Source organism: Zonotrichia albicollis, chromosome 1 (genome assembly GCF_047830755.1).
Source record: "Zonotrichia albicollis isolate bZonAlb1 chromosome 1, bZonAlb1.hap1, whole genome shotgun sequence".
NCBI classification, from domain to species: domain Eukaryota; kingdom Metazoa; phylum Chordata; class Aves; order Passeriformes; family Passerellidae; genus Zonotrichia; species Zonotrichia albicollis.
Genome location: NC_133819.1, coordinates 155,245,882 through 155,259,199, shown reverse-complemented (window position 1 = coordinate 155,259,199; position 13,318 = coordinate 155,245,882). Strand labels below are relative to the sequence as shown.

The 13,318-nt window shown below is 58.2% G+C and overlaps 1 protein-coding gene across 1 annotated transcript in view; it reads left to right on the top strand.

Annotated features, from left to right (window-relative positions):
* The window catches only part of CPSF1 (cleavage and polyadenylation specific factor 1), a 168,648-nt gene that overhangs the window by 95,540 nt on the left and 59,790 nt on the right, over positions 1–13,318 (top strand). The window contains 2 exon segments of the mRNA XM_074558745.1: positions 9,649–9,685; positions 9,688–9,737. Coding sequence (XP_074414846.1) covers positions 9,649–9,685; positions 9,688–9,737 — 87 coding nt within the window.

Sequence of the window (13,318 nt, the reverse complement as noted above, 5' to 3'; positions counted from 1 at the left end):
ACTGGGAACACTGGGATGGCACTGGGATGGCACTGGGATGGGCACTGGGAATGGCACTGGGATGGGCACTGGGATGGGCACTGGGAACACTGGGATGGCACTGGGAACACTGGGATGGCACTGGGATGGGCACTGGGGATACTGGGATGGCACTGGGATGGCACTGGGAGCACTGGGGATACTGGGATGGGCACTGGGAGTGATGGGAATGGCACTGGGATGGGCACTGGGATGGGCACTGGGATGGGCACTGGGAACACTGGGGATACTGGGATGGCACTGGGATTGGCACTGGGATGGGCACTGGGAATGGGCACTGGGATGGCACTGGGATGGACTGGGATGGCACCGAGAGCACTGGGATGGCACTGGGAACACTGGGATGGGCACTGGGAACACTGGGATGGCACAGGGATGGCACTGGGAGTGATGGGATGGGCACTGGGAGTGATGGGATGGGCACTGGGATGGGCACTGGGATGGGCACTGGGAGTGATGGGATGGGCACTGGGAACACTGGGGATGGCACTGGGATGGGCACTGGGATGGGCACTGGGATGGGCACTGGGAGTGATGGGATGGGCACTGGGAGCACTGGGGATACTGGGATGGGCACTGGGATGGGCACTGGGATGGGCACTGGGAACTGCCCCACGTCAGGGAGCTGCTGCTGGTGGGGCTGGGCCGGGCACGGAGCCGCCCCTTCCTCCTGGTACTGCCCAAACTGGGCACTGCCATGGGCACTGGGGATACTGGGATGGGCACTGGGATGGGCACTGGGAATGGCACTGGGATGGGCACTGGGAACACTGGGGATACTGGGATGGCACTGGGATGGGCACTGGGATGGGCACTGGGAACTGCCCCACGTGCGGGAGCTGCTGCTGGTGGGGCTGGGCCGGGCACGGAGCCGCCCCTTCCTCCTGGTACTGCCATGGGCACTGCCATGGGCACCGGGGATACTGGGGATACTGGGAATGGGCACTGGGATGGCACTGGGAACACTGGGGATACTGGGAATGGGCACTGGGATGGCACTGGGATGGCACTGGGAACACTGGGGATGGCACTGAGAGCACTGGGATGGCACTGGGAACACTGGGATGGCACTGGGATGGCACTGAGATGGGCACTGGGAACACTGGGGATACTGGGAATGGGCACTGGGAGTGATGGGATGGGCACTGGGATGGGCACTGGGATGGGCACTGGGAGTGATGGGATGGGCACTGGGAACACTGGGGATGGCACTGGGATGGGCACTGGGATGGGCACTGGGATGGGCACTGGGAGTGATGGGATGGGCACTGGGAGCACTGGGGATACTGGGATGGGCACTGGGATGGGCACTGGGATGGGCACTGGGAGTGATGGAATGGGCACTGGGATGGGCACTGGGATGGGCACTGGGATGGGCACTGCCATGGGCACTGGGATGGGCACTGGGAACTGCCCCACGTCAGGGAGCTGCTGCTGGTGGGGCTGGGCCGGGCACGGAGCCGCCCCTTCCTGCTGGTACTGCCATGGGCACTGATGGGCACTGGGGACACTGGGATGGGCACTGGGAACTGCCCCATGTCAGGGAGCTGCTGCTGGTGGGGCTGGGCCGGGCACGGAGCCGCCCCTTCCTGCTGGTACTGCCCAAACTGGGCACTGATGGGCACTGGGAGTGATGGGAATGGCACTGGGATGGGCACTGGGAATGGCACTGGGATGGCACTGGGAACACTGGGGATGGCACCGAGAACACTGGGATGGCACTGGGAACACTGGGATGGCACTGGGATGGGCACCGGGATGGCACTGGGATGGGCACTGGGAACACTGGGATGGGCACTGGGAACACTGGGATGGGCACTGGGATGGGCACTGGGAATGGCACTGGGATGGGCACTGGGATGGGCACTGGGGATACTGGGATTGGCACTGGGAGTGATGGGATGGGCACTGGGATGGCACTGGGATGGGCACTGGGATGGGCACTGGGAACACTGGGATGGCACTGGGATGGCACTGGGATGGGCACTGGGAATGGCACTGGGATGGGCACTGGGATGGGCACTGGGAACACTGGGATGGCACTGGGAACACTGGGATGGCACTGGGATGGGCACTGGGGATACTGGGATGGCACTGGGATGGCACTGGGAGCACTGGGGATACTGGGATGGCACTGGGAGTGATGGGAATGGCACTGGGATGGGCACTGGGATGGGCACTGGGATGGGCACTGGGAACACTGGGGATACTGGGATGGCACTGGGATTGGCACTGGGATGGGCACTGGGAATGGGCACTGGGATGGCACTGGGATGGACTGGGATGGCACCGAGAGCACTGGGATGGCACTGGGAACACTGGGATGGGCACTGGGAACACTGGGATGGCACAGGGATGGCACTGGGAGTGATGGGATGGGCACTGGGAGTGATGGGATGGGCACTGGGATGGCAGTGGGATGGGCACTGGGAACACTGGGATGGCACCGAGAGCACTGGGATGGCACTGGGAACACTGGGATGGGCACTGGGAACACTGGGATGGCACTGGGATGGCACTGAGATGGGCACTGGGAACACTGGGGATACTGGGATGGGCACTGGGATGGGCACTGGGAGTGATGGGAATGGGCACTGGGATGGGCACTGGGATGGGCACTGGGATGGGCACTGCCATGGGCACTGGGATGGGCACTGGGAACTGCCCCACGTCAGGGAGCTGCTGCTGGTGGGGCTGGGCCGGGCACGGAGCCGCCCCTTCCTGCTGGTACTGCCATGGGCACTGATGGGCACTGGGGACACTGGGATGGGCACTGGGAACTGCCCCATGTCAGGGAGCTGCTGCTGGTGGGGCTGGGCCGGGCACGGAGCCGCCCCTTCCTGCTGGTACTGCCCAAACTGGGCACTGATGGGCACTGGGAGTGATGGGAATGGCACTGGGATGGGCACTGGGAATGGCACTGGGATGGCACTGGGAACACTGGGGATGGCACCGAGAACACTGGGATGGCACTGGGAACACTGGGATGGCACTGGGATGGGCACCGGGATGGCACTGGGATGGGCACTGGGAACACTGGGATGGGCACTGGGAACACTGGGATGGGCACTGGGATGGGCACTGGGAATGGCACTGGGATGGGCACTGGGATGGGCACTGGGGATACTGGGATTGGCACTGGGAGTGATGGGATGGGCACTGGGATGGCACTGGGATGGGCACTGGGATGGGCACTGGGAACACTGGGATGGCACTGGGATGGCACTGGGATGGGCACTGGGAATGGCACTGGGATGGGCACTGGGATGGGCACTGGGAACACTGGGATGGCACTGGGAACACTGGGATGGCACTGGGATGGGCACTGGGGATACTGGGATGGCACTGGGATGGCACTGGGAGCACTGGGGATACTGGGATGGGCACTGGGAGTGATGGGAATGGCACTGGGATGGGCACTGGGATGGGCACTGGGATGGGCACTGGGAACACTGGGGATACTGGGATGGCACTGGGATTGGCACTGGGATGGGCACTGGGAATGGGCACTGGGATGGCACTGGGATGGACTGGGATGGCACCGAGAGCACTGGGATGGCACTGGGAACACTGGGATGGGCACTGGGAACACTGGGATGGCACAGGGATGGCACTGGGAGTGATGGGATGGGCACTGGGAGTGATGGGATGGGCACTGGGATGGGCACTGGGATGGGCACTGGGAGTGATGGGATGGGCACTGGGAACACTGGGGATGGCACTGGGATGGGCACTGGGATGGGCACTGGGATGGGCACTGGGAGTGATGGGATGGGCACTGGGAGCACTGGGGATACTGGGATGGGCACTGGGATGGGCACTGGGATGGGCACTGGGAACTGCCCCACGTCAGGGAGCTGCTGCTGGTGGGGCTGGGCCGGGCACGGAGCCGCCCCTTCCTCCTGGTACTGCCCAAACTGGGCACTGCCATGGGCACTGGGGATACTGGGATGGGCACTGGGATGGGCACTGGGAATGGCACTGGGATGGGCACTGGGAACACTGGGGATACTGGGATGGCACTGGGATGGGCACTGGGATGGGCACTGGGAACTGCCCCACGTGCGGGAGCTGCTGCTGGTGGGGCTGGGCCGGGCACGGAGCCGCCCCTTCCTCCTGGTACTGCCATGGGCACTGCCATGGGCACCGGGATACTGGGGATACTGGGAATGGGCACTGGGATGGCACTGGGAACACTGGGGATACTGGGAATGGGCACTGGGATGGCACTGGGATGGCACTGGGAACACTGGGGATGGCACTGAGAGCACTGGGATGGCACTGGGAACACTGGGATGGCACTGGGATGGCACTGAGATGGGCACTGGGAACACTGGGGATACTGGGAATGGGCACTGGGAGTGATGGGATGGGCACTGGGATGGCAGTGGGATGGGCACTGGGAACACTGGGATGGCACCGAGAGCACTGGGATGGCACTGGGAACACTGGGATGGGCACTGGGAACACTGGGATGGCACTGGGATGGCACTGAGATGGGCACTGGGAACACTGGGGATACTGGGATGGGCACTGGGATGGGCACTGGGAGTGATGGGAATGGGCACTGGGATGGGCACTGGGATGGGCACTGGGATGGGCACTGCCATGGGCACTGGGATGGGCACTGGGAACTGCCCCACGTCAGGGAGCTGCTGCTGGTGGGGCTGGGCCGGGCACGGAGCCGCCCCTTCCTGCTGGTACTGCCATGGGCACTGATGGGCACTGCCATGGGCACTGGGATGGGCACTGGGATGGGCACTGGGAGCTGCCCCACGTCAGGGAGCTGCTGCTGGTGGGGCTGGGCCGGGCACGGAGCCGCCCCTTCCTGCTGGTACTGCCCAAACTGGGCACTGATGGGCACTGCCATGGGCACTGGGATGGGCACTGGGATGGGCACTGGGAGTGATGGGGATGGCACTGGGATGGGCACTGGGAACTGCCCCACGTCAGGGAGCTGCTGCTGGTGGGGCTGGGCCGGGCACGGAGCCGCCCCTTCCTGCTGGTACTGCCCAAACTGGGCACTGATGGGCACTGCCATGGGCACTGGGATGGGCACTGGGATGGGCACTGGGATGGGCACTGGGATGGGCACTGGGAGCTGCCCCACGTCAGGGAGCTGCTGCTGGTGGGGCTGGGCCGGGCACGGAGCCGCCCCTTCCTGCTGGTACTGCCCAAACTGGGCACTGATGGGCACTGGGAGTGATGGGATGGGCACTGGGAACTGCCCCATGTCAGGGAGCTGCTGCTGGTGGGGCTGGGCCGGGCACGGAGCCGCCCCTTCCTGCTGGTACTGCCCAAACTGGGCACTGATGGGCACTGCCATGGGCACTGGGATGGGCACTGGGAACTGCCCCACGTCAGGGAGCTGCTGCTGGTGGGGCTGGGCCGGGCACGGAGCCGCCCCTTCCTGCTGGTACTGCCATGGGCACTGATGGGCACTGGGATGGGCACTGGGATGGCACTGGGAGTGATGGGATGGGCACTGGGATGGGCACTGGGAACACTGGGATGGCACCGAGAGCACTGGGATGGCGCTGGGAACACTGGGATGGGCACTGGGATGGGCACTGGGATGGCACTGGGATGGGCACTGGGAACACTGGGATGGCACTGGGATGGCACTGGGATGGGCACTGCCATGGGCACTGGGATGGCACTGGATGGATTTTGGGGTGGATTTTTGGGGTTCTGGTGTGAATTTTGGGGCTCCCAGTTGGATTTTTGGGGCTCCCAGTTGGATTTTCGGGGTGCCCACATGGATTTTGGAGATTCTGGGATGGATTTTTGGGTTCCTTGGTGCATTTTTGGGGGTTCTGGGATGGATTTTTGGGGTTCCCATGTGTGTTTTTGGGGTTCAGGTGTGGTTTTTTTGGTTCTGGGATGGATTTTTGGGGTTCTGGGGTGGGTTTTTGGGTCCCCATGTGTATTTTGGGGTTCCCATGTGTATTTTGGGGTTCCCATGTGTGTTTTTGGGGTTCCCAGGTGCACGTGGAGCAGGAGCTGCTCCTGTACGAGGGATTTGGGGTTCTGGGATGGATTTTGGGGTGGATTTTTGGGGTTCCCAGGTGCATTTTTGGGGTTCCCTGACCATTTTTGGGGTCCCAGGTGTATTTTTGGGGTTCCCATGTTTATTTTTGGGGTTCCCTGACCATTTTTGGGGTCCCAGGTGTGCTTTTTGGGGTTCCCAGGTGTATTTTTGGGGTCCTCATGTGTATTTTGGGGTTCCAGGTGCACGTGGAGCAGGAGCTGCTCCTGTACGAGGGATTTGGGGTTCTGGGATGGATTTTGGGATGGATTTTTGGGGTTCCCAGGTGAATTTAAGGGGTTCCAGGTGTATTTTGGGGTTCTGGGCTGTGTTTTTGGGGTTCCCAGGTGTATTTTGGGGTTCCCAGGTGTGTTTTTGGGGTCCTCATGTGTATTTTGGGGTTCCAGGTGCACGTGGAGCAGGAGCTGCTCCTGTACGAGGGATTTGGGGTTCCTGGGTTTGATTTTATGGTTTCTGTGTGTAGTTTTGGGGTTCTGGGGTGGGTTTTTGGGGTTCTGGGGTGGATTTTTGGGGTTCAGGTGTGTTTTTTTTGGTTCTGGGATGGATTTTTGGGGTTCCCATGTGTATTTTTGGGGTTCCCATGTGCATTTTTGGGGTTCCAGGTGCACGTGGAGCAGGAGCTGCTCCTGTACGAGGGATTTGGGGTTCTGGGCTGTGTTTTTGGGGTCCCCATGTGCATTTTTGGGGTTCCAGGTGCACGTGGAGCAGGAGCTGCTCCTGTACGAGGGGTTTGGGGTTCTAGGGTGGATTTTGGGGTGGATTTTTGGGGTTCCCAGGTGGATTTTTGGATGGATTTTTTTTGGGGTTCCCAGGTGCATTTTTGGGGTTCTGGGATGGATTTTTGGGGTTCCCTGACCATTTTTGGGGTTCCAGGTGCACGTGGAGCAGGAGCTGCTCCTGTACGAGGGGTTTGGGGTTCTGGGATGGATTTTGGGATGCATTTTTGGGGTCCCCATGTGTGTTTTTGGGGTTCCAGGTGCACGTGGAGCAGGAGCTGCTCCTGTACGAGGGATTTGGGGTTCCCATGTGGATTTTTGGGGTTCCCTGACCGTTTTTGGGGTCCCAGGTGCACGTGGAGCAGGAGCTGCTCCTGTACCAGGGGTTTGGGGTTCTAGGGTGGATTTTGGGGTGGATTTTTGGGGTTCCCAGGTGGATTTTTGGATGGATTTTTTTTGGGGTTCTGGGGTGCATTTTTGGGGTTCTGGGATGGATCTTTGGTGTTCCTGTGTGGATTTTTTGGGGTTCCCATGTGTATTTTTGGGGTTCTGGGCTGTGTTTTTGGGGTTCCCATGTGTGTTTTTGGGGTTGCAGGTGCACGTGGAGCAGGAGCTGCTCCTGTACGAGGGATTTGGGGTTCCTGGGTTTGATTTTATGGTTTCCATGTGTATTTTTGGGGTTCTGGGGTGGATTTTTGGGGTTCCCTGACCATTTTTGGGGTCCTAGGTGTGGTTTTTGGGTCCCCAGGTGGATTTTTGGGGTTCCCATGTCTATTTTTGGGGTTCTGGGATGGATTTTGGGGTGGATTTTTGGGGTTCTGGGATGGATTTTTGGTGTTCCCATGTGTATTTTTGGGGTTCTGGGATGGGTTTTTGGGGTTCCCTGACCATTTTTGGGGTCCCAGGTGTGGTTTTTGGGTTCCCAGGTGTATTTTTGGGGTTCCCAGGTGTATTTTGGGGTTCCAGGTGCACGTGGAGCAGGAGCTGCTCCTGTACGAGGGATTTGGGGTTCCTGGGTTAGATTTTATGGTTTCCATGAATATTTTTGGGGTTCTGGGATGGATTTTTGGGGTTCCCTGACCATTTTTGGGGTCCCAGGTGTATTTTTGGGTCCCCATGTGTGTTTTTGGGGTTCCCATGTGTGTTTTTGGGGTTCCAGGTGCACGTGGAGCAGGAGCTGCTCCTGTACGAGGGGTTTGGGGTTCCTGGGTTAGATTTTATGGTTTCCATGAGTATTTTTGGGGTTCTGGGGTGGAATTTGGGGTTCCCATGTGTATTTTTGGGGTTCCCAGGTGTATTTTGTGGTTCCCATGTTTATTTTTGGGGTTCCCTGACCATTTTTGGGGTTCCAGGTGCACGTGGAGCAGGAGCTGCTCCTGTACGAGGGGTTTGAGCGTTCTGGGATGGATTTTGGGGTTCTGGGGTGCATTTTTGGGGTTCCCATGTGTATTTTGGGGTTCTGGGATTGATTTTTGTGGTTCTGGGGTGGATTTTTGGGGTTCCCAGGTAGATTTTTGGGGTTCTGGGATGGATTTTTGCGGTTCCCAGGTGTATTTTGGGGTTCCCAGGTGTATTTTTGGGGTTGCAGGTGCACGTGGAGCAGGAGCTGCTCCTGTACGAGGGATTTGGGGGTTCTGGGATGGATTTTGGGGTGGATTTTGGGGTTCCCAGGTGGATTTTTGGATGGATTTTTTTGGGGTTCCCAGGTGCATTTTTGGGGTTCTGGGCTGTGTTTTTGGGGTTCCCTGACCATTTTTGGTGTTCCCATGTGTGTTTTTGGGGTTCTGGGGTGGGTTTTTGGGGTTCCCAGGTGAATTTAAGGGGTTCCATGTGTATTTTGTGGTTCTGGGGTGCATTTTTGGTGTTCCCATGTGTATTTTTGGGGTTCTGGGATGGATTTTTGGGGTTCCCATGTGTATTTTTGGGGTTCCCATGTGTGTTTTTGGGGTTCCAGGTGCACGTGGAGCAGGAGCTGCTCCTGTACGAGGGATTTGGGGGTTCTGGGATGGATTTTGGGGTGGATTTTTGGGGTCCCCATGTGTGTTTTTGGGGTCCCAGGTGCACGTGGAGCAGGAGCTGCTCCTGTACGAGGGATTTGGGGTTCTGGGATGGATTTTGGGGGTTCCCAGGTGGATCTTTGGTGTTCCCGTGTGGATTTTTGGGGTTCTGGGGTGGATTTTTGGGGTTCCCAGGTGGATTTTTGGGGTTCCCAGGTGTATTTTTGGGGTTCTGGGAATGGATTTTTGTGGTTCTGGGGTGGGTTTTGGGGGTTCTGGGATGGATTTTTGGGGTTCCCAGGTGTATTTTGGGGTTCCCAGGTGCATTTTTGGGGTTCCCTGACCATTTTTGGGGTCCCAGGTGCACGTGGAGCAGGAGCTGCTCCTGTACGAGGGGTTTGGGGGTTCTGGGATGGATTTTTGGGGTTCCCATGTGTGTTTTTGGGGTTGCAGGTGCACGTGGAGCAGGAGCTGCTCCTGTACGAGGGATTTGGGGGTTCTGGGATGGATTTTGGGGTGGATTTTTGTGGGTTCCCAGGTGGATTTTTGTGGTTCTGGGGTGGATTTTTGGGGTTCCCTGACCATTTTGGGGTCCCAGGTGTGCTTTTTGGGGTTCCCAGGTGTATTTTGGGTTCCCAGGTGTATTTTGGGTTCCAGGTGCACGTGGAGCAGAGCTGCTCCTGTACGAGGGATTTGGGGTTCGGGATGGATTTGGGATGGATTTTTGGGGTTCCCATGTGCATTTTTGGGGTCCCAGGTGCACGTGGAGCAGAGCTGCTCCTGTACGAGGGATTTGGGGTTCTGGGGTGCATTTTTGGGGTCCCCAGGTGCATTTTTGGGGTTGCAGGTGCACGTGGAGCAGGAGCTGCTCCTGTACGAGGCCTTCGCCACGACTCCCAGCTGGGCCAGAGCAACCTCAAGGTTCGGTTCCGCAAGGTGAGAGCGGCTCTGGGGGGTTTGGGGCATTTTGGGGGCTCTGGGGGGATTTGGGGGGATTTGGGGGGCTCTGGGGAATTTGGGGAGGATTTTAGGGGGGATTTTGGGGAGGATTTTGGGGGGATTTGGGAGGATTTTGGGGGGATTTGGGGAGGATTTTAGGGGGATTTTGGAGGATTTTGGGGGGATTTTGGGGGATTTTGGGAGCATTTTGGGGGCTCTGGGGGGCATTTGGGGGATTTGGGGGAGATTTGAGGAGGATTTGGGGGGCTCCAGGGGATTTGGGGAACTGGGGGGTTTGGAGGATTTTGGGGGGCTCTGGGGGGATTTGGGATTTTGGGGGCTCTGGGGGATTTTGGGGGATTTTGGGGGGCTCTGGGGGGATTTTGGGGAGGATTTTAGGGATTTTGGGGGGCTCTGGGGGGATTTGGGGAGGATTTTGGGGGCATTTGGGGGCTCTGGGGGGATTTGGGGGGCTCTGGGGGGATTTTGGGGGGCTCTGGGGGGATTTGGGGGGATTTTGGGGGATTTTGGGGGCATTGGGGGATTTAGGGAGGATTTTTTGGGATATCTGGGGAGGATTTTTAGAGAGGTCCAGGGGGATTTGGGGAACTGGGGTTTGAGGATTTTGGGGGGCTCTGTGAGGATTTGGGGGATTTTGGGGGGATTTGGGGAGGATTTTGGGGAGGATTTTAGGGGGGATTTTGGGGAGGATTTTGGGGGGATTTTGAGTGAGGATTTTGGGGGCTCTGGGGGGATTTGGGGGGGATTTTGGGGAGGATTCTTTGGGGGGTCCAGGGGGATTTGGGGAACTGGGGGGTTTGGAGGATTTTGGGGGGCTCTGGGGGGCATTTGGGGGATTTGGGGGGGATTTTGGGGAGGATTCTTTGGGGGTCCAGGGGGATTTGGGGGAACTGGGGGATTTGGGGAGGATTTTGGGGGGATTTTGGGGGGCTCTGGGGGGATTTTGGGAGGATTTTGGAGGATTTTGGGGGGCTCTGTGAGGATTTTGGGGGGGATTTGGGGAAGGATTTGGGGGATTTTGGGGGGCTCTGGGGGATTTTGGGGGGATTTGGGGGGATTTTGGGGGGATTTTGGGGATTTTGGGGGGCTCTGGGGGGATTTGGGGGATTTTGGGGAGGATTTTGGGGGGATTTGGGGGATTTGGGGGGCTCTGGGGGGATTTGGGGGGCTCTGGGGAGATTTGGGGGATTTTGGGGGGGATTTGGGGGGATTTGGGGGATTTTGGGGAGGATTTTAGGGGGATTTTGGGGAGGATTTTTCGGGATATCTGGGGAGGATTTCTTTGGGGGGTCCAGGGGGATTTGGGGAACTGGGGGGTTTGGAGGGATTTTGGGGGGATTTTGGGGGGATTTTGGGGGGATTTGGGGGGCTCACAGGGGGATTTGGGGGGATTTTGGGGGGCATTTGGGGGATTTGGGGGGGATTTTGGGGAGGGATTCTTTGGGGGGTCTAGGGGGATTTGGGGGCTCTGGGGGTTTGGGGGGATTTGGGGAGGATTTTGGGGGGATTTTGGGAGCATTTTGGGGGGATTTTGGGGGATTTTGGGGGGCTCTGGGGGGATTTGGGGGATTTGGGGGGCTCTGGGGGATTTTGGGGGGCTCTGGGGGGATTTGGGGGGCTCTGGGGGGATTTTGGGGGGATTTTGGGGAGGATTTTAGGGGGGATTTTAGGAGGATTTTTTGGGATATCTGGGGAGGATTTTTTGGGGGGTCCAGGGGGATTTGGGGAACTGGGGGGTTTGGGGGATTTTGGGGGGCTCTGTGGGGATTTGGTGACGATTTTGGGGGGATTTAGGGAGGATTTTGTGGGGGCTCTGGGAGGATTTTGGGGGGCTTTGGGGGGATTTTGGGGGGCTCTGGGGGCATTTGGGGGATTTGGGGGGGATTTTGGGGGGATTTTGGGGGCTCTGGGGGATTTGGGGGATTTTGGGGAGGATTTTAGGGGGGGATTTGGGGAGGATTTGGGGAGCTCTGGGGGGCATTTGGGGGATTTGGGGGGCTCTGGGGGGATTTGGGGAACTGGGGGGTTTGGAGGATTTTGGGGGCTCTGGGGGGGATTTTGGGGGGCTCTGGGGGGATTTGGGAGGATTTTGGGGAGGATTTGGGGGATTTTGGGGGGGCTCCAGGGAGATTTGGGGATCTGGGGGATTTGGGGGAATTTGGGAGGATTTTGGGGGGATTTAGGGAGGATTTTGGGGGGCTCTGGGGGGGAATTTGGGGAGGGTTTTTGTGGGTGGGATTTTTAGAGGAATTTTTTGGGGTATTTTGAGACAATTTTGGGGGGGGCTCCAGGGGGGATTTGGGGAGGAATTTGGGGTGAATTTTGGTGAGGATTTTGGGGGGATTTGGGGAGAATTTTTGGGGTGGATTTAGTGACGATTTTGGGGGGGATTCTGAGGAGGACTTGGGGGGGCTCCAGGGGGGATTTTGGGACGATTTGTGGGGCAGATTTGGGGAAGATTTTGGGAACCTTCAGGGGAATTTTTGGGAGCATTTGGTGACAATTTTGGGGGATTTTGAAGAGGATTTGGGGGTTCCAGGGGAGATCTGGGGGACGATTTTGGGGAAAATTTTGGAACCTTCAGGACAATTTTTGGGGGGGATTTGGGTGACAATTTTGGGGCAGATTTTGGGAGGATTTTTTGCATCTTCAGGGCAATTTTTGGGGGAGATTTGGAGACAATTTTGGGGGGATTTGAGGGGATTTTGAGGAGGATCTGGGGGGGCTCCAGGGGGGATTTGGGGAGGATTTTGGGGAGAATTTGGGGATGAATTTTTGTGGAGATTTGGGGACAATTTTGGATGGGATTTGGAGACGATTCTGGGGCAGATTTATGGGAGGATTTTTGGGGGGCTCTGGAGGAATTTGAGAAGGATTTGGGGGGGCGCCACGGGGATTTGGGGGCGATTTTTGGAGGGCATTTGGATACGATTTTGGGGGGGATTGGTGATGATTTTTGGGGGAGGATTTTGGGGAGGATTCAGGGGAATTTTTGGGGGGCATTTGGTGACGATTTTGGGGGGATTTTGGGAAGGATCTGGGGGGGCTCCAGGGGGGGGGATTTGGGGATGATTTTGGGATGAATTTGGTGAGGATTTTGGTGGATTTGGGGAGAAGTTTTGGGGTGGATTTAGTGACGATTTTGGGGGGATTCTGAGGAGGACTTGGGGGGGCTCCAGGGGGGATTTGGGGACGATTTTGGGGCGGATTTGGGGAAAATTTTGGGAACCTTCAGGGCAATTTTTGGGGGAGATTTGGAGACGATTTTTGGGGGGATTTGAGGGGATTTTGAGGCAGATCTGGGGGGGCTCCAGGGGGAATTTGGGGACGATTTGGGGGGAGATTTGGGGACAATTTTGGAGGGGATTTGGGGACGATTCTGGGGGTTTTTGGGAGGATCCTGGGGGGTATTTGGGGACAGTTTTGGATGGGATTTGGGGACGATTTTGGGGTGGATTTGGAGATGATTCTGGGGGGTATTTGGGGAGGATCCTGGGGGGTATTTGGGGAGGATTTTGGGGGGTTTTTGGGGACAATTTTGGATGGGGATTTGGGGA